This window comes from Laetiporus sulphureus, assembly GCF_001632365.1.
Source record: "Laetiporus sulphureus 93-53 unplaced genomic scaffold LAESUscaffold_8, whole genome shotgun sequence".
Lineage (NCBI taxonomy): Eukaryota > Fungi > Basidiomycota > Agaricomycetes > Polyporales > Laetiporaceae > Laetiporus > Laetiporus sulphureus.
In genome coordinates, this window is record NW_024468517.1 from 12,866 (window position 1) to 32,913 (window position 20,048).

The 20,048-nt window shown below is 52.0% G+C and overlaps 7 protein-coding genes across 7 annotated transcripts; 3 read left to right on the plus strand and 4 right to left on the minus strand.

Annotated features, from left to right (window-relative positions):
• Window positions 1–196: 196 nt before the first annotated feature.
• LAESUDRAFT_537492 (uncharacterized protein) lies at window positions 197–3,157 on the plus strand. The gene is made up of 10 exons (XM_040902857.1): window positions 197–846; window positions 902–1,183; window positions 1,232–1,282; window positions 1,338–1,347; window positions 1,396–1,450; window positions 1,516–1,626; window positions 1,697–2,122; window positions 2,179–2,379; window positions 2,431–2,682; window positions 2,753–3,157. The coding sequence occupies exons 1-10, from the start codon at window positions 386–388 to the stop codon at window positions 2,959–2,961; spliced, it is 2,058 nt and encodes a 685-aa protein (XP_040766828.1). The 5' UTR covers window positions 197–385; the 3' UTR covers window positions 2,962–3,157.
• Window positions 3,158–3,352: 195 nt separating this feature from the next.
• Window positions 3,353–3,900, plus strand: LAESUDRAFT_712241 (uncharacterized protein; the record flags this gene model as incomplete). The annotated part of the gene is made up of 4 exons (XM_040906889.1): window positions 3,353–3,371; window positions 3,409–3,467; window positions 3,522–3,614; window positions 3,673–3,900. The coding sequence occupies 4 exons, from the start codon at window positions 3,353–3,355 to the stop codon at window positions 3,898–3,900; spliced, it is 399 nt and encodes a 132-aa protein (XP_040766829.1).
• Window positions 3,901–4,307: 407 nt separating this feature from the next.
• On the plus strand, window positions 4,308–7,528 carry LAESUDRAFT_722792 (uncharacterized protein). The gene is given in 14 exon segments (XM_040908275.1): window positions 4,308–4,389; window positions 4,409–4,443; window positions 4,456–4,915; window positions 4,971–5,252; window positions 5,465–5,520; window positions 5,588–5,698; window positions 5,768–6,190; window positions 6,203–6,205; window positions 6,249–6,449; window positions 6,507–6,753; window positions 6,776–6,780; window positions 6,828–7,131; window positions 7,253–7,500; window positions 7,511–7,528. Coding segments are annotated over 11 exon segments (1,998 nt in total). The 5' UTR covers window positions 4,308–4,389; window positions 4,409–4,442; the 3' UTR covers window positions 7,037–7,131; window positions 7,253–7,500; window positions 7,511–7,528.
• LAESUDRAFT_722793 (uncharacterized protein) lies at window positions 6,829–8,355 on the minus strand (the record flags this gene model as incomplete). The annotated part of the gene is made up of 3 exons (XM_040908276.1): window positions 6,829–7,748; window positions 7,800–8,183; window positions 8,249–8,355. Coding segments are annotated over 3 exons (973 nt in total), but the record flags the coding sequence as incomplete, so codon positions are not given.
• Window positions 8,356–9,045: 690 nt separating this feature from the next.
• On the minus strand, window positions 9,046–12,105 carry LAESUDRAFT_674818 (cytochrome P450). The gene is made up of 10 exons (XM_040905573.1): window positions 11,585–12,105; window positions 11,502–11,513; window positions 11,168–11,233; window positions 10,514–11,008; window positions 10,250–10,421; window positions 10,114–10,197; window positions 9,470–10,052; window positions 9,329–9,409; window positions 9,163–9,263; window positions 9,046–9,104 (listed from the first exon to the last, which is right to left on the minus strand). The coding sequence occupies exons 1-10, from the start codon at window positions 11,990–11,992 to the stop codon at window positions 9,097–9,099; spliced, it is 2,010 nt and encodes a 669-aa protein (XP_040766832.1). The 5' UTR covers window positions 11,993–12,105; the 3' UTR covers window positions 9,046–9,096.
• A 3,512-nt stretch (window positions 12,106–15,617) lies between these two features.
• LAESUDRAFT_756743 (uncharacterized protein) lies at window positions 15,618–15,845 on the minus strand (the record flags this gene model as incomplete). Its single annotated transcript, XM_040912207.1, has 2 exons — window positions 15,618–15,701; window positions 15,771–15,845. The coding sequence occupies 2 exons, from the start codon at window positions 15,843–15,845 to the stop codon at window positions 15,618–15,620; spliced, it is 159 nt and encodes a 52-aa protein (XP_040766833.1).
• Window positions 15,846–16,809: 964 nt separating this feature from the next.
• On the minus strand, window positions 16,810–19,967 carry LAESUDRAFT_695662 (amp dependent CoA ligase). Its single transcript, XM_040906248.1, has 19 exons — window positions 19,677–19,967; window positions 19,564–19,618; window positions 19,493–19,507; window positions 19,411–19,437; window positions 19,350–19,363; window positions 19,256–19,290; window positions 18,885–19,203; window positions 18,713–18,833; window positions 18,646–18,660; window positions 18,541–18,587; window positions 18,406–18,485; window positions 18,323–18,356; window positions 18,143–18,272; window positions 17,883–18,084; window positions 17,802–17,825; window positions 17,681–17,750; window positions 17,594–17,621; window positions 17,349–17,536; window positions 16,810–17,297 (listed from the first exon to the last, which is right to left on the minus strand). The coding sequence occupies exons 1-19, from the start codon at window positions 19,839–19,841 to the stop codon at window positions 17,127–17,129; spliced, it is 1,740 nt and encodes a 579-aa protein (XP_040766834.1). The 5' UTR covers window positions 19,842–19,967; the 3' UTR covers window positions 16,810–17,126.
• Between the last annotated feature and the right edge of the window lie 81 nt (window positions 19,968–20,048).

The window sequence follows — 20,048 nt, forward strand, 5'->3', positions numbered from 1 at the left end:
AGGAGTTTGGCTGCAGGACAGGCTCGGCAGGGCCCGATTCTTGATGATCCGATCAAGATCGACCCGATAAGACTCAATCTAATTTTAGTCATGATAATTCTGCTCGTCTGACCTGAAATTCTCCATCTGTGCATAAACCAGCGGCCCCGGGGTGGTTCTCAGATAACCCCCTTGTCGTGACAGCAATCGATCCGAAAAAATAATGATCGGAAACACCGTGGCGGTGGCTCGAGCGCCGACTGGCCGACACACAACATAGCCCATCGGTTGACTGCGGAATCTCCGCAGTCGCCAATCAGTTATGCGCCCTTACTTAGGCACCCGTCGCTGCTTTCCGTACTTGTTTCACTCTTGCATGCAGGTCAGACACTGCTAGCTGGTTAGCATGCGCAACTACCTGCTAGCCAACAATGTCAACATCTACTTCCACAGGAAAAGAGCGCTGCGCATCGCCGCCTTTACGGGTGTGCTGCTTACTCTGTTCCTCCTCCTTAGACGCACGCTGGAGGACGTCGATGATATCGGGCTGTCCGAGTTAGCTCTATCTGCACAGCTCATTGAATTCTCTCAATACCTCCCTTTCAAAGCGGCACGGCTTCCTCTTCCATCGCCACCCCGAACACCATTACGACCAGTCCGCGAGCTACCAGACCCGTGCCTCGAGGCTCATTTCGCCCACGGCGAGCTCTGCCACGCAGAGCAGATTCAACCTGTCGACATACTGTGGACATGGGTGAATGGTTCTGATGTGCTCTTGGACGAGGCGAAGAGCTCTGCGCAGAGCCATTACAGCTCAAACGATCCGTACAGACTTACGAAGGCGACCAGTCAGGCGCGGATGTATCGGTGAGCACTCTTGTCGATTGCTGCACCTTGAACACGTTATCCTCATGTGCCCCAGCGACCATGACGAGCTTCGATACTCCATGCGGTCTGTTCTCACCAACTTCAAAGGCCACGCGAGCCGTTTTCGCCTCCTCACATCCGACTTTCCCATGCCCGACTGGGTGGCAGATAAGCTGGAAATTCACGACCCGAAGTCGTGGAGGCTGGGCCAGATGCCACAATGGCTGGATTTGAACAAGAGAACAGCGTCGAACAAGTGGGAGGAAAGCAGCGTTGAGCTCTCTATTGTTCATCATGCAGAAGTCTTCCGTCCGTACGTTGGCACGAATTTCAACAGGTAAATAATCTCATGCTATATCGCAAACCCCCTTGAACTGTTTTCCAGTCTAGCCATCGAGTCACAGTTCAGTAATGTCGACAATTTATCTGAATACTTGTAAGTTGACCGGCGTCTCATTTTGGAGGTCAATTTTCTCACCTGATTTGCGTAGTATCTATGTGGTACGTTGTGTCTCCGTCAGAGATTTCGCATCCTCACGGGCGACACAGAATGATGATATGTTCATGATGAACGAACTATCTACCGTCAGCTTTTACACCTCATGTTAGTATTCGCGCGATGGGTTCTGGACTATGGCATCCGACTGAACCTTTTATCATAAATCGCAGCATACGGCCTTGTGATACACATGCAACCGGATCTCCTCGTCAAACCAGCAAGAGTGACTGACCGAACGATAGGTGAATGGCGGAGCCTCAGTGAGACCAACTATCTGCTAAGTACGACTCGCGTTCCTGTGCCCTTCCTCGTTTCCGATTGAGCAGTTTTCTGATCTCCATGAACTACCAGGCCAACGCTTCGGCGCCCGCTACCGCCCGTACGTCTCGCACGAGCCCAAGACTGCCTCCCGCGCACTCCTACACGAGATGGCGGTGATGTGGCCCGAGTCGTTCGCGAAGACCGCGACGCACACGTTCCGCGAGACCGAGCGTGGCGACGGAGATGTCTACGCACTCTTCATGCATGCGCACTTTGTCGTCGAGCGTGCAAGGGAGGCTCTGTTGTGGGCTTGGGTCGTCGCGCGTGTGGGTGGCGTCGACGGCAACTGGGGCGAAAAGGAGGCAGCGCAAGCGTGGGCAGAGTTGGGCGGCGTGTTGGATGAGAAAGAATTGGCCGTTCAGAGTGGGTTCCGAGATACGATGGTGAAGGAGCGCGTCGCCAAGGTCCTAAAGGAAGGTGGCTTCAAGCCGCAAAGTCTGACTTCGTATGCTTTCTGTGCGTGAATATTCTTCTCGCTGGCGCGAATGCACTGACGCCACGATTGCTTCCAGCATCGCTGGATGGATATCCGTATTCGGACCTGGGCACCAGGGGACAAAAACACTGGCCCGTATTCACACCCGGCATGGATGAGAAACGACTCCCCTCGTGCAGGATCTCATTTGACGAATGCTTCTCGCCCACTGCTGGTAATCGCGCCAGCGATATCTTCAAAGGTATCGCCTTCGATAAGATGCAGTGTGGCGATTGCGGTACGTACTTTCTTTGGTCAGCCCACGCTGAGGTGTGCTAATGACATGCAGTCATAAAGGCACTTGTCCGAGCTAGCGGCAGCCAGGGCGTCTCCGCATTCCTGCCTCTCCCGAAGTTAGTCATGCCTCCGGTCACCGCGCCAGCAGCCGGCGCACCTCGAATAGACGATGAGCCTCATCTACCACTGGTGCACGATTGGCACGATGGCGACTTCTCTTTGCGCGCTGTCGTAGGCACCACACATGAAGTCAATGTGCGACACTGGATTTTGCAGCTGATGCAACGCTACCGATACGTAATAGGTGTGTGCTCCTGCTAGAATCAGTTTCTTTTGAAAGACTTAACTGGTCAACATGTTGTATTGAATTGTAGGAGACACGCCGTCAGTGTTTGAACGGCTTACAAGTCCCGGACAGGTATCCTCTATGCTGAAAAGAATTGAGCGGACCTCGAACGTCGCTCTGCTATGTCTGAACGATGATGTCACGAAAGAGAGTTGGAACGACCAGGTCACCGACGTTCTCAAAACCTGGTTCGACAGTCATTGGGGACAACCTGCTGCGTGGGAGCAGCAATATTAGCATCTCGCACTTGTACACCAGCATTCATTGCACATTCTCGGTTTCCTTCTGCTTGGTTAAATGATTTATCTGCGGGATCCTGACAATAATTCTTTATGCTTTAAATGTCAGTTCGTCCGTCCAGCGCATTCGCAATATCCCTGCAAACAGCGACTGTAATGCAGAGACCTGAGCATGGCCGCTATCCTTTCGCCACTGCTGCAGCCACCTATATTTCCCCCCTTTGATCTTGCAGAGCCTTCTTAATCTTCGCCAATGTCCCAGCCAGCCATGCCTTCTCCTTGTCTTCATCTCTGACACGCACCAGCGGTAGCGCCTGAAAACGCGGATCGGTATTTGCCAACAGCACCTGCATGTTGGGGGCCATCTCACGTGCGACCGCCAGCGATTCATGCTTGAAGCATGCCGAGGTGAGCATTGCGCACGACACCTGATCCGACGATATAGGCTGGATCTCTGAGCAGGACCATTTCTATGTAGCCACGTTGTGGGCGTTGAACAACGAGGTGTGCTCACGTACAGCTCAACTCTGATCCAGCAGCGCTAACGTCGCCATGAAGCCCCAACAAATTTATCAAATTATCTCTGGTGACCCAGCGCGAGGAACACTGGCATTGGAGGGCGACTTCCGCCTGAAGGGAACTCCTGTTCGAGTTCGTATGCGAGCTCATCTCATTCAGCGAATACAAATTCGATTAAAACTATTTCAAGGTTTATCAGCAATCTGCGGACGCCCAGTCTAGTCTTCTCTCACAAGATGCGTCAACCCAGGGCGACTCTGCGATATCACGGACTCGGTTCACGTTGAGCCTCGACGTCTCGCCACCTGAGGCCGGGAATATGCCGCCATCTCTCACAAGTGACGATATAACTATCGTTCTTGAAGACACATTTCTGGCCGCGACAGAGAATGGCTTGCTGATTGATCGTCATAACTAGCAGCTTGGGAGTTTCAGAGAGCGTCGATGGCTCTGCAAGATGCCAGGTGCAGTGTTGAACATGTGTCGGCGCTGATACAAATGATAACTGTATGTGGATCAGCTTATTTCTGCACGTATTAATCTAAGCGCATCAGGAATCGCGGGCCACACGACAAAATAAGCTGCAGGACAGGCTCGGCAGGCCCCGACTCCTGATGATCTGATCAAGATTGATCCGAATGGGTTCAATCTAATTTTAGTTTATGATAACCCTGGCTCGTCTGACCTGAAATTTTCCGTCTACCTAAAACAGCGGCCCGGGCGGCACTCAGATAATCCCTAGGCCTTTGTCGTGACAACGACCGAAAGATTAATGATCGGAGAACACCGTGGCTCTGGTTCGAGCGCCGACTAGCCGACACACAACGGTCGACTGCGGAATCTCCGCAGCAGTCGTCGATGGGACCTTACTCAGGCACCCGTCGCAGCTTTCTGTACTTGTTTCACTTTTGTACTCGTTTCACTCTTTGCATGCGGGTCGGACACTGCTAGCTGGCTAGCATGCGCAACTACCTGCGCAACTACCTGCCGGCCAACTATGGCAACCTGTACTTCCAAAGGAAAAGAGCACTGCGCGTCGCCGCCTTTACGGGTGCGCTGCTTACTCTGTTCCTCCTCCTTAGACACACGCTAGTCGATGTCGATGATATCGGGCTGTCCGAGCTGGCTCTATCTGCACAGCTCATCGAATTCTCTCAATACCTCCCCTTCAAAGCGGCACGGCTTCCTCTTCCTTCGCCACCCAGAACACCATTACGACCGGTCCGCGAGCTGTCAGACTCGTGCCTCGAGGCTCATTTTGCCCGCGGCGAGCTCTGCCACGCAGAGCAGATTCAACCTGTCGACATACTGTGGACATGGGTGAATGGTTCTGATGTGCTCTTGGACGAGGCGAAGAGCTCTGCGCAGAGCCATTACAGCCCAAACGATCCGTACAGACCTGCGAAGGCGACCAGTCAGGCGCGGATGTATCGGTGAGCACTCTTGTCGATTGCTGCGCTTTGAACGCGTTAGCCTCATGTGCCCCAGTGATCATGACGAGCTCCGGTACTCCATGCGGTCTGTTCTCACCAATTTCAAAGGTCATGCGAGCCGTTTTCGCCTCCTGACGTCCGACTTTCCCATGCCCGATTGGTTGACAGATAAGCTGGAAGTACACGATCCGAAATCGTGGAGGCTGGGCCAGATGCCACAATGGCTGGATTTGAGCAGGGGAACAGCGTCAAACAAGTGGGAAGAAGGCGGCGTTGAGCTCTCTATTATTCATCATGCAGAAGTCTTCCGTCCGTACGTTGGCACGAGCTTTAACAGGTAAATGATCTCATCGTATACTGCAAGCCCTCTTGAATTGTTGTACAGTCTAGCTATCGAATCACAATTCAGTCATGTGGACGATATATCCGAATACTTGTACGTTGTCTGGCGTCTCATTTTGGCAGTCAATTTCTCACATGGTTCTTACGCAGTATCTATATGGTATGTTGTGTTTCCGCCAGAAATTTCGCGTCCTCATGGGTGACACAGAATGATGATACGTTCATGGTGAACGAACTATCTCCCGTCAGCTTTTACACTTCATGTTAGTATTCGTGCGATGGGTTGTTGCCTACATGACATTCAACTGAACACTCTACCTTCTACCACAGCATACGGCATTGTGATACACATGCAACCGGATCTCCTCGTCAAACCAGCACGAGTCACTGACCGAACGATAGGCGAATGGCGGAGTCTCAGTGAGACCAACTATCTGCTAAGTACGAATCCCGTTCTTATTCATTTTTCATTTCCGATTGAGAAGTTCTCTAATCTCCATGAACTATCAGGCCAACGTTTTGGTGCCCGCTACCGCCCCTACGTCGCGCACGAGCCCAAAACCGCCTCCCGCGCACTCCTGCAAGAGATGGCGGTGGTGTGGCCCGAGTCGTTCGCAAAGACCGCCACGCACACATTTCGCGAGACCGAGCGCGGCGACGGGGACGTCTATGCGCTCTTCATGCACGCGCACTTTGTCGTCGAGCGCGCAAGAGAGGCGCTGCTGTGGGCCTGGGTCGTCGCGCGCGTGGGCGGCGTCGACGGCAGCTGGGGCGAAAAGGAGGCGACACAGGCGTGGGCGGAACTCGGTGGCGTGCTGGGTGAGAACGAACTGGAGGTTCAGAGTGGGTTCCGAGATACAATGGTGAAGGAGCGTGTCGCGAAGGTGCTAGAGGAAAGCGGCTTCAAGCCGCAAAGTCTGACTTCGTATGCTTTTGGTGTGTGAATCTTACTCTCGCTGGAGCGATTGCACTGATGCACGATCGCTTCCAGCATCGCTGGATGGATATCCGTACTCGGGCCTGGGCACCAGAGGACAACAACACTGGCCGACATTCACACCCGGCACGGACGAGAAAGGACTACCCTCGTGCAGTATCTCATTTGACGAATGCTTCTCGCCCAACGCTAGTAATCGCGCCAGCGATATCTTCAAAGGTATCGCTTTCGATAAGTTGCAATGTGGTGACTGCGGTACGTACTGTTCTCAGGTCAGCCCACGCTGAGGTGTGGTGTGCTGACAACATGCAGTCATAAAGGCACTTGTTCGTGCCAGTGGCAGTCAGGGCCTCTCTGCGTTCCTGCCTCTCCCAGAGTTAGTCATGCCTCCGGTCGCCGCGCCAGCAGCTGGCACACATCGAACAGATGAGGAGCCTCATCTGCCGCTGGTTCACGATTGGCACGATGGTGACTTCTCTTTGCGTGCTGTCGTAGGCACCACACACAACGTCAATGTGCGACAGTGGATCTTGCAACTGATGCAGCGTTACCGATACGTGATCGGTGTGTGCTCCTGCTAGAATCAGTTTCTTTGAAAGACTTAACAGGTCGACTTGTTGCATCAAATTGTAGGAGACACACCGTCAGCCTTTGAACGGCTTACAAGTCCCGGACAGGTATCCTCTATGCTGAGAAGAATTGAGCGTAACCCAAATGTCGCTCTGCTTTGTCTGAATGACGATGTCATGAAAGAGAGCTGGAACAACCAGGTCACAGACGTTCTCAAAACCTGGTTCGACAGTCACTGGGGACAACCCGCCACATGGGAGCAGCAATATTAGCATTTCACATTTGTACACTAGCATTCATTGCACGTTCTCGGTTTCCGTCTGTTTGGTTGACTTATTTATCTGCGGCGTGCTGGCAGTGATTCTTTTATGCTTTACATGTCAGCTCGTCCGGCCAGTGCTTTCAGTACATTGGTGCATGTGCTATCAGAATGCATCAAATTGGTGGGCGCATGAGCGGGCTGAACCAGCATAACATGAACTACCACAGCAAATAGCGAATGTTATGCAGAGACCTGAGCATGGCCACTATCCTCCCGCCACCGCCGCAACCACCTATACTCGATCCCATGTTTTTGCAGCTCCTCCTCGATCTTCGCCAATGTCACAGCCAACCATGCCTTCTCCCTGTCTTCGTCTGTGACACGCACCGGCGGTAGCGCCTGAGAACGCGGATCGGTGTTTGCCAACAGCGCCTGCAAATGGGGGACCATCTCACGTGCGATCACCAGCGACTCCGGCGATGCGTGCTTGAAGCATGCCAAGGTGAGCATTGCGCAAGACACCAGATCCGACGATATAGGCTGGAGCTTGTAGACGCCGAAGAGCGCAGACAGTGTGATGGTTTCTTGTAAGGGATGTTCGTCGTGAAGTGCATAGAGGAGGTTGCGCGCTACCGGGAGCGAAGGAAGGTCGAATCCGTATTTTGAGTGGTCGCTAAAGACATTCAACGCGAGCGTCGGACAGTGCAGCTGCTCGCAACGGCCTGTTGCGTGTGTTCAGACGAGACTGAAATACAGAAAGACTAATGACTCACGAACGAAGACTTTCGCGGCCTGCTCGTCGAAAACTCTCTTCGAATCTCGCCAGAGAGGGAACAGCTTCACCACCTCTTCCATCTGTTCCTTGGTTGTGGCCAGCATGAACAGATGCTGCCATGCCGTGTTGCGAACGGGAGGAAGTTTCTCCACAGGTTTTCTGCCAATCCTGTCCGCGACGAACTTGCGCAAGTCATCGAATCTCTTCAGCCGATCCTTCGTGCTCAGCTTGCGAGATGACTTGACATCGCCTATGGACGGGCTTGATATGGCATCAGCTTCCTGTGCTGTTTCGATGGAGCCAAACAAATCCTCTCCCGCGTCTGCAGAGGCAAAGATGTCATCCTCTTCGGCGACCACGGTCTTCTGCTTCCTTGCGAGAGCTGTAGAAAACGGATTGAACCGTTGGTCATATCTGCTCAGGAAGTTGGGCCTTCATGAAACGTACCAATGGGTGTCTGATGTATTCTCCGTCTTACATACGCTGCTCGAGAGATGGAGCATGGCACAGGAACACGACACGCCCTCTGGACGCGGGCCAATACACTTGCCATCGTACAGATGCACGAAACTCCAAAATCAGAAGCGCTCGCATCCGATTGCCACAATCAAAATAGAGGCCAACAATTTGCCGCATTTACAAGGCCCCAAATTTTTCATCGCTTACCATCATGCGATGCGGAGTGGATGTACGAACGCTCATGGGCTTGTCTATGGATGGCTTGTCATGAATTTACAGTGAGTTTCTGTTCAAGCTGCGTCCGTGATGAACTTTTTGCTGTGCACCAGTCGGATCCACAGACGACAAACACCCTGGTCCTCTTTATACGCTTGAGGGCCCTGACTTCTCATTATTCTACTCTTGCCTTCATGCACACTGCTGACGATCTGATCTTTCATCAGGTCTAGTGGATTGCGCTAAACTGTGACGGAACGAACTACGGACCCTAGACGGTCTCGAACTACACGAGAATGGATCGTCCGTTTGTAATTTCGAGGTCATCTATCTGTACGCAGTAACTATACCTGTTGGAAAATATCGAGTTCTTCTCAGAAACATTGATGAATGTGGTGGCCTGGGCGGCTCGTCAATCAGCGTCGCAGTGCCCTACGATCAGTCATGATACGTGTGTTTTATCAACGATCAACCTCGTCCTAACGCATGGGTTATACGGTGAGTGCAAACATCTTCAACATCTGTGACTATCACAAAGGGCTCTCGCGATCTACTGTGATGGATATCATAGCCGTAAGGCTACGCGTATTGCCAGCGAGACGTATCGCTGGTTAGATTGATCACGCTGCTATCGATCCTAAATCGCTCGACAACATCGAGTGTGCATTGACAGCACAGGGACTCACCAGTATGTATGAACTCTTCATGTTCAGGGACTCTGCGTATCCGCAATGGCATCTGGTTCCCCATGTCTGGCTCCGACTTGACGGAGGGCCGAGTAACAACGCTACATGATGTGGGTGGAGTCGGTGAGTGGAACAACCTATTTTAAAGCGTCGACAAAATACGTACTTGATTTTCTTTTCAATCTCAATGGATGGGTCGAGCGAAAACTCGATATCGTGAATTAGGGCGAACAAGAATATTTTCATCCTGCATAATCAAATCGCAACTTTGTCTCCGAATTATGCAAGGACAGTGAAAATCACCCACTCGTTGATTGCAAAGCGGTAGCCGATACACGCTCTGTTCCCATTGGTGGGGTTACTGTTTCCGAAAGTCATCATACCTCCCCAGAGTCCGGGGCCTCTTGCTCTCCTCTGCGCTCTATTCTGCTTTGGCTCATCTTCACATTCTCCATTCTCATCCGTGGACAGACTCTCCCAGCGTTCGGGACGGAACTCGTACGCGTCTTCTCCCCAAACATCTCTGTCCTTGTTCATTGCTTGAAAGGGAATTGTAATAATGTCCCCTTTCTTTATGCGTATGACCGTGCATTCCCGGCCGTGGCGGTCGACGAACGGTCGCGATACCGGAACCATATCGTCTATACCCGCTACGCGCATTGTAGCCGTGACCGGCGCGTGCAGACGCAGCGACTCGCGTACGACGTAATCCAGGTAGGGTTGGTTTAGAATGTCGTCAAAGAGACTACGAGGTAGTGTAGAGGACGGATTGAAGTACTCTAGGTCGAAGGGAATAGCACGCAATTCATCCCGCAATTTCCCTTGAACGCTCGGAGCGCGCGCAAGGGCGTATAGGGCCCATGCCAATGCACAGGAGATGGTTTCATGGCCTGACGAGATGACTCAGAGCCGTTCTCACTTAGACAGTGGGATATGGGATACGGCGCTCACCTGCGGACAGGAAAGTGGATATTTGGCATAGGGTCTCTGTAGGTGTGAGTCGTTGGGCTGGGACAGATGACATATTGGACCGGACTGGTTGCTTATGATCAGCCCCGACAACATTGCCGATGCGAAAGTTTTTCACTTAGGACTGTGAGCAGATCTCTTCCATCGTCTTCTATTTTAATCGACTGGGAATCGCTACGCGGTTCTCCAGCTTGCTCTGCCAGGATGGCTGCTTGACGCTCTGAGATGAGGGAGCGGCCTATGCTGTGCATGACATTTCGCGCTTCCCTCTCGACGGCACTGTTCCTGCGCTGTTCAACGGAAAGCATTCATTAGCAGGCTGCTTGCTGCAGAGACTCCAGGGAAGACGCGATGAGACGTGATCATTACGCTAGCCACTCACGAATTTGGACAGAACAGGGAACCATGCTTGCAAAATCGTCAACGTCCTGAACTTTCGTGCAGAATCGAAGATAATCCCGAAAGCTCTGGCGAGCTCGCTCTCGTCTCTGGTCCCTCTAGCTGCGGTTGCGACAGAGTTGAAATGATACCCAAAGCCTGCCTCGCCTATGACATCCAGGGTTGCGCGCGAGAGCCACGCGAGGACGTCGACCTCTGGGAGACCAGGCAATGAGGACGATCCTTCCGAATGCGGAGGTCTGGGGTATGGTGCTGGATCTGTTGCGGCCAAGGACACGGCTTTCTTTTTGTGCCGAGCAATGGACTTGGACGGCAGAAAGGAAGAGAAAGGGTTCAGAAGGAAGGAGCTGGTTACGGAAGACGTGCTTCGGAGGCCTTGCACGTCATTTTCTCTTGATGACAAACCTGCTGCAAAAGGATCTGCAGGAGCGGCGTTCCGGGAAGAGGAGAATGAGCTGTCCAGCAATACGCCCCGCAGCTGTGGAGAAGACAATTAGCGGGAAGCCTCATACTGCATCAAGGCTCGTCATGCCAGAGCTATCTTAGAGCAAGAACTACTTCGCAGACAGCGAAGTTCGTCCGAGATTACCCTGGGAGTGCGAGCTGCCACCAGAGGTTTAATGAATGAGAGACGCACCTCAACAGCCTTCGCCCAGAACACGGGGCTCAAGGTTTTGATGTGTGAAGAGGTGAAGGCTTGCGTCTGGTATCAAGACAAAAACCGGAGTGAGAAAGGATAAGCATAGTTCTCTGGGAAACCCGTTCAGAACACATGGTGTTAATTATTGTGCCATAGCAACTTTTCATAATGTGCGCATATCATGCGATGCCATGGGCCTGGCATCGGTGGCACTTGCACAGTGGGACTCAAAGGAGCGACGGTCACGTGGCATCAACGTGACCGCGTTCGCTGGTAGACGCGCACCCATGGCCAGAACCGCAACAGACTCCGTCGAGAAATCAGAACTCACAAGAATTCGTCGCTGATGGGAGCGCAGAAGAATGCGTGTCAATAATTCTCCGTTCATCGCAAATGTCCGTATGTTCACCGCACCTGTCTGCGATGGTCTTCGCCTTCTACCGTTAATAAGCCCTCCTTCCCGACAGCCATACTGGCCAGATTGTCTCTGACAAAGTCTGGTTTTGGATAATCATAACCCCTGCCCATGATGTGTCCAACAGCAAGGGGATCTGTGGTCATTAGTCTGCGTCCGCCCATGAAGCCACGATACACGAAGGTGCTGCCATATTGTTCTTCCCAACGTGCGATTAGATCATTATTTTCTTGGTCGTGCATTTCGCGCAGGTTGCCCGTGAAGAAGGAAGGGGAGGCGGGTCCTCGAAGGTCGCGCAATGGGGATAATCCCTGCCGAAGTAAAAGTGAAATGAAGGTAGAGAGAACATAAGCAGTGACTCCTGCAAGCAGCAGAAGCGGAGTTGTCACAGCGAGAACATAGAACATCGTGCTTCTGATCTGGGCAGAAGGAAGGGCAGGCACCGGAGGGAATGGTATGTGGGGAATCAATTTCGAGTGTTATATCTCCTCCAGATGTCCAAGGCCAGTGAACACCCGACTCCGAGTCGGGAGAATAAATTACTGACAGAGCGCTCGAGGCCAGCTGGGGTCCCACACATTCCTGAGGAGTATTACTATGGATTGTCTAGACGATCATGCGTGTAAGGAGAAGCATCTATGGGCTTCTCATATCCGTAGCAAGGAGGCTATCCGCATCGCTGGTAGCCGTCAACCGACGGAATTGAGCAGTCGTGAGAAGCACCACTGATCTATCGGCCTATTCGGCTCAAAGGGCGCTCGTCTCCATCTTTTTAACCGCCAGCAAGAGGGCAGATAGTCCCCGAGCTCCCCGCAGTGCCCGACCAGATGACCGGTATTATCACGCAAACTCTTTCTGATCCGCCAGATTAGTATCTATATGGATCTGACCGGGGATCATGACAGGCACGACCGCGACAGAACTCTGACCAATATGGCCCGTGAGTCACAGTACTGCTACTCTGCTTCCGCTTTGATATAGTTCTTGCCATACAGCGCCGCATGAGATACATTAAGCCAATAACCAGAGTCTCGGCAGACTCCATTTGAACTTGGGACTTACTCCCCAAGCATAGAAAGTCGCCATGCGGTCCAATCGGAGCAACATACGTCCGAGATGCTGAGAAACTAGGGCAACCAAGATGCTGAACAGATCACATAGAATCGAGAAAATGTGGCCCAATGGTCGCCTCCGTACGTTCACAGGATGTCGCTCTGACGTAGGGGATGACGATACATACACCAGGTGCTACTAGTTGGCAGGGTGCAGGCTGCGCCAAGATTGGCCTAAGGCCATAGTATTACCGGTTGGTCCCCATTGCTCCGGAGTTACAGATCTACAGACATCACGTTCGTCCAATTATGGAGAGGTGCCTTGCAATGCTACTACAGGAAAGTCAAGTCAGATTGCAATACCTGCAAGAGGGAATGTTTGGATCTTGATAATATGCAAATGTCACCTGGGCACACGGTGAATTATCCGACGTCCGAGTTTTAACGTATTAATGTCCATCACACTGCGTTCCTGTTGGTAGGCAGGAGAATACATAGCTCTCACCCACGCACTCGTGGTCGTGGGTCAGCATGGATTACAGCCGGCGATATTAACTAGAGGAGCCAAGCGGGCATCTCGGGCATTCTCAGGTTTCCGGCCACTTTACAAGGTCGAATCCATGATTCCGCCACCCGTTCGCTGAGTGATCTGGATCCGCATATTAAGTTTCGCATGTAGACGAAAGCGTATACACAACTATCTATCTCTGGATGCGGATAAGTGTGATGCTGTTCTCGTGCTATCGTTGCCGCTAGCGCACTTCCAGATGTATCAAAGTGTGACACTTGTACCTGACTGACAGACATACTCGCGGCAGAACATCTGTCAGCTCTCTCATGAGCGACCCAGCTCGGTACCAAGAAAGCCAAGTGCAGCCGTATATAAGTCGGACTTTACATTGATGATCAACCAGTTGAACTCCACTATTCATCACTCGCTCTGTGCCGCCACGCAGCTCCTCGCTAAAAAGCCTCATCCCAAAGTGCACAGCTCGATTGCATGGGAGTAGTTGCACAGGCAGATGGAGCGTACCAAGATGAGAATGCTGCGCTGACGGTACATCTTCCCCCCGATCATTGTTCCGCCCCTTGGGCATCTTCCAGGTACGCTTCACCGCTGGTTTCTCCGGGCAAACGAGCCTCGGCTTCTTTCGCGGCAGACATCTTCCTCTTCTGACCGGCGACACGTGCCGCCTTATCGCTCGCGTCCTGTTCTCTCGCCGATTCATGAAACCCAATCCAATCGTGGCATGCCCATTCCTCGGCTTCATGTAGAACGAGTTTCTTGATCTTGTGGAAGCGAGCAAGTCCCGATGCTGTCCCTTTGTGTCTTTGACAACGTCGTTCGGAAGAGCCACACGACTGCAAGGACGGCATCAACAGTGCCATGGAATTGGACAAATAATAAGTCGGGGATTGCGCGAATGGAGGTCACCGACATGTAGAATTCCACATGGCGGGGACTCAAGTTCAAAGTCATGGAAGTCGGACATGATGTGATGCCTAGAATGAGTGGGAAGCCGACAAGGGGAGGAAAGAGAGCGAGAGACTGTGACGACGCATGTGTTGAAAATGACAGTTCCTTTTGTCGTTGTATGGGGAGAAGTGGGGAAGGTACTCAGAAAGTGATAACGCGTGGCGGAATAGAAGATCATGCACAAAAGCCTTGAAAACTCACCCACAGAACAAAGAAGTCTCGGCAATTAAGTGAAAGAGCAGTAAATCGGCATGTTGCGACATGCTAGTGGTTCCATGAACGCATCTTGACCTTTTCAGTTAGATGCTTGTCTCGAACTCGATGTGGAAAGAGTCAACTTGTCAGTCGAGATGACCACCAGAATGATTAGATGATGGAATGCTTGGCCAGGCCTGCCGGCCTGTGTGGAACTCCAAGGTCTTTCGCGGTCTTCCAGAGATGCACTCCCCAACGTCTTCTTCACCTTAGACGGTGCAAGGATTTTTTGGTAGATATCGCGTGTGGAGGAGTAGTCATATAATTTGGTGGCGTGGTCAGGTGCGTTCACAATAGTTTTCTTAGCGGCATAACGGGCACGTCCTTCAGTTTCTGCGAGAGCACGTCCAGCATCCGCTTCTCCATCAAAATTTCGAATTCATCATGTACCTTGAGCCCGCAATGACGAGTAATCAGTGAGAGTGCCTCGGCCAGACGACCAGAGCTCAGCGCACCCCGCCACACGTTCTTCCCATGTGTAGAGCTCACCCCACGTTAATTCTCCCCTTTGCTTGAGAAACTGGCGGCAGCTGTTGGGATTCGGAGACGTGGCTTTGACAGGGAAGATCAGCCAGCTTAGTTAATGAAGGTTTGGGTTCTTCAACGAGGTTGTCGGGATCGATCAGGCCCAGAACAAATTGGAATTTGGGGGGCCATGGAAGATTGTCGCCATAGATACTGCTCCGCATGTCATAAACACCACGATGTTAGAAAAGATGAGTCACCTCCTTATAAAACAACAGGATGTCTTGTTGCTTTTTCAACAGCCAGATGAGGGTATATCGCAGTTAGATGCTTGAATCTGGCATGAAATCAAACATCAATTGCTTATGCATGAAAACTGATGACCACTGCAACTCCTACCGAAACCAGGTCGCCCAGTAATTAGGACCACTCGTGGAGGTTTCCGCAAGCTAGTAATAGAGATGCCACGCCCGATCGAACATATGCTGGTGAGGTTGCAGGACGAGAACATCGTTACTTCGGATGTCAAGGATCGCATTTTCGTCCAGCGATAGCGACAGAACGTAGAACTAGTAAGGTGCGGCCCTGGCATGTCCATCCACATTGTCGGGCTGGTTCCTCCAGTACCCCTGCGCAAGTTCATCCGCATTCTTTCTTTCATCACCCATCTTCACTTTTCGGGAGCTGTAACGCCATCTATCCTCGAAGGCAAGTGATCATGAAGAAAGCTAGGCCAACTATCGCGGAATGTAATCTTTATCGACTTGCACGTGGTCGCGTCGGTCATTTCAACTTCTCTTGGCTCTCCTCCTCGTCTGCCTTATCCTCCTCGCTGCTCTCCTCATCATTACTCTGCGGCGCAGTGGCCTTCAAAAGAGAAGTCCAGCGGGCTCAGCTGTCTTGTGAGGCACGACTAACAGCGGACTGATCACATACATTGTTTGGCCGTCCTCTCGGTGCGGGCTTCTTCTCCTCGCTCTCTGGATATTTCTTGTTGCCGTTCACCTCCATTCCTGCCGATTGCCGCGGCTTCTTCTATCCCTAACTCATATCTGGTAGATAGATCCAGCGCGAACGGATGATCTTATATTCCTGCCAGTGGATTTTCGATTTTCGCCACAATCTTCTTCGAGGATATCGGCTTCTTGAGAAACTCCTTCATGGGGCGGGCTTCACTGACGACTTGGAGGGCTTCCTTTCACACCTTCTTGTCTGTTATTTAATCTGCAGCTCTGGCCATGGTGTCGTACAGGAGAAGTGCATGGAAGCGAGAACTTGTCAACCAAGAGGACAAAGAAAATTAGCGCCACCGCGACAAGTTCGACACCTGTTGGTCTTCATACTGCACGATGCCACCCACCTGGGGTCCCTGACACCGGAATTCACTGCGCCAGTCGACGAGTCTAAGTATCTGATTCCCTCCGTATACTAACTTATTGGCTAGTCTTAAAAGACATTCTGCCATACTCCGCCTGAACGCGTATGTAGCGGCTGGTTAGAACATATGACAGTGTTGACATCGGATGGCAGAAAACCGTGCGGCCTTTAACAGACGAGAAACGGTATGTCCTGTCTAGCTCATGCATTCCCGTACTTGCCAGCCAGACCGCGAGGATCCTCACCGCGCAACATATATGAGGGCTTGCTTAATGATCTAGCACTGCGCGCGCTCTGACTTAACTGGCCCCGAATGTTGACCATGTCGTGGCCCAAGGACAAGCTGAACAACGGTGTCAAGACTCCTATTCTTGGTTCGATAATTCAATCCGATATTAGTGCGCTAGACCGGCACTGCTTGATACGCCTTTGCGAGAACATGGCAGTCGCAGCCGAATGAGGTGACAAATGCCCCTGAGCAATTCGCTGAAATACATCGCCCATTGCTTGCGTTCGCACCCCGGTTTTTGCAGAGCCCAACCTACGGCGACGACGTGCAAGACGATATCCCCCGGGGGGGGGGGGGTTATCACGCATGCCGCAGTCAGAGACCTTCCTGAGTACCTACAACTCTGCGAGATGGCTATTAACGTCCATGTAGGATATTTTGAACGGAAATTAATCTTATCAATCTTTTCCTTGTCGCGTATGTCGACAGAGCGTCTGCGAAAGCCGAGCTCCCCGCGCAATCTCAATGAAGCCAGCGGTTTGGAATGAAACCCCGACCCACAGCGCCTGATACCACCTCAGAAGGTGATTGTATTGACTGGGGACATGCTGTTCTAGATCATACATTGTGCCGGGAACCAGGCAGACACGTGGTTCAATCTCACCCATTGTGCGCTCAGAGCACGGTCAGAGCCTGGCCTTCACCACCGGTGACAGTTTCCCCTCCATTTGCATCTTCTTCGCGCGATCCCGCAGGAACCGACGGAGCAGCTTGCCGCTCGGGTTCTTCGGTATCGCATCGATGAACTCAACACCGCCCGCAAGATGCTTGTAGTGCACTTTCGCAGCTGCGACATGCTGGCTGCAGAAGTCAGACCTCCCGCATGCAATGGACAAGTTCAGACCTGCCGTCTTCAACGATGCCTTGATGTTTGCTATCTCAGCCTGATCTTTCTCCATTCGCTCCACGGCCCGGGAACTAGGCACTACAAATGCCAAAGGAACCTCGCCACTGTATTCGTCTGGAATGCCGACAACACAGACGTCGGAGACGTCCGGGTGGTCAAGCAGATGCCCTTCCAATTCCGCCGGTGCCACTGCGGAAATAGAAACTGAACATCATCACAAAGGGTCCAATGAACCCAGATACCGACCTTGGAAACCCTTGACCTTGATGAGCTCCTGGAATGTGCAGGTATCACTCCGTGCTAATATAATCTTCGACTTCGAGAGAGACTTACCTTTAAACGATCGACAACGAAGACGTCTGCCTGCTCATTAATGATCACCTCGTCCCCTGTATATATCCACCTAAAGTTGTTCGGTCGCCATGGGTGCTAGCAAGCAATAGCGAAGACATACCCATCGACGAAGGTCTCCTTGGTCCTGGTAACCATGCCATGTCATCTCGCGGCAGAAGGTCCAATGACAATGAATACGTACGCTTGCTCGTTGTTTAGGTATCCAAGGGAGTTGGCCGGACTATAGACAACTAGCTGTCCCGGTTGGCCGTACCCAAGGAGGTTCCCGTCTGGATCGATCACGCGTGCTATGACCCCGGGAAGGAGCCTCCCCGCGCTGCCCGGAGTACCGATCTTCTGCTCGAGCTGAGGAAAAGTGACGGTGGTGCAGGTTTCGGTCATCCCTGTCAGCGATGAGCGCATTGAATAAACTGAATGCTGATATAATGAGAGATAACGCACCGTAGGACTGACCAATACTCAAATGCGGCAGTTTCACACTCAGCTGCCGTATAACCTCCGCTGTAAGAGGCGCTGAACCGCTCTTCATTGTCCGCAGCGAGCTTAAGTCATGGTCCTTGACTGCAGGATGCTGGAAGCAACCGTCAGCACCCATCGTTCAAATGCCACGTCCGTACGAACCTTGCAGAGCATGACTACTATAGGAGGAACAACTCTGCTATGATTGTCAGTATTGGCATATCGGGCCAAAACGAACCGCGTACGGTATATAGTTGATTCGATGGCGCTCGATGCTCTTAAGCATGTCAACGAAGTTGAACTTCGGGATAACCACCAATGTCATCTGTGAGCCAGGCTCATGAGACAATTTGTCATGTGTGCTGGTGAAGTGACAGTACCCCATAGAATATTGCAAAGTGCATGATAACCACGAGCCCATAGATGTCTGCATATAGTAAACTCAGAAATCACAGCAAAGAGGAGAAGGTGCTAGGATCCATTACGATAGAACGGCAGCACTATGTCGGAGGTTGGCTCAGCTTATCCCACCAGCAGTCGAAAGATACGAACAGGCCATGGCAATGTCTCCTGGGCGATACGCTCTCTTCTCCCATGGTGCGATCTGCTGATTGGCCAGATGCGCCATCTGTATGACATTCGCAATCGGTGAATGGTGCGGTATACAAACCGCCTGAGAAGTGATTGGTCGTCGAGCCACGCTCAGAGGACACAAACGGCTCACTTTCGGCCGCCCCGTGGTTCCACTCGAAAGGCTCAGGAACGCCAACTTTGTCTTTCCCTCGCCCGGCTTCAGTTTTCGTTCGACGAATGCAGGAGGTTTCGATAGACCGTCCGCCACGAGCTCGCTGATTCTAGGATATGGACCAGTCAAGTCGCCTTGCTGATCATCAAAGACTACAATGCGGTCGTTCGGGATTCCAGTGGATTGCGCGACATCGAGAGCTACTTTGAGGTTTAGCGGGTGAACGATCATAGCCTTAGCCTTGGTCTTAGTGAGTTGGTATTCTAGTTCGTCAGCGGTGAAAGCGGGGTTGGAAGTTCTGTTAGCGGTGAATGAGGCACATCATAGACACGTTGAGGAGGAATGCATACGTCAGTGTTGCTCCCAGTCTATGAACAGCCCTGACAGAGAGGCATGAGCCCACGCTCTACAAGGATACAGGCAAATGCTAGTGCATCACCAGATAGAAATCGCATAGTCTGATGAAGAGTGAGCACTCATCACGTCATATACATCATTTACTCACCGACGTGATTTGGGCTGAATATACAGACTGTACAGCTGGTGAATGACTTTATAGTAGTTCGCCCGTTTCACTTGCGACTCACCGACATCATCCTCTTCTGCATGATCGCGCATGAGAGAGAGAAGCGGACATTGACACAATAGCAGCACTTACTAATGCCCCAAAGCGAGCTCAGCGCGTTTGCCAAACCATACACTCGGGTCCGAATCTAACAGACGTGAAAGACATTTGAAAGGACGTGGACGAGAGACATTGTGCCGTCGTACCTCGTCAAGCGTTATCCTCCTCTCCGTGGCGTCCTCAATCAGCCATGCATTAGACTGTTTGACAGGAGGTCTAGAAGTATGATGGTGGTCCAGCATGAATTGAACGACAGTCAAATTGTCCGGAATTGGGGGCAGAGGGCCTCCTGGCCCATGGATTTCGCTCATCTTGCTCCTGCAACGTCCTCGTCGTCGGAACCAAGCTGCAATGTTCGCCGAAATCGGAAATCCCGTTCCATGTCCATATGACCTCCTTCACGGCAAACGAGGATCCAATTTAAGAGGCGCTTGGGCATCTGACCTGGGTTTAATGGCGGCCAGAGTCCCGCGGCGGTAGTATACGCGCCGCGGCCGAGGAACACGGTCACGAGACCG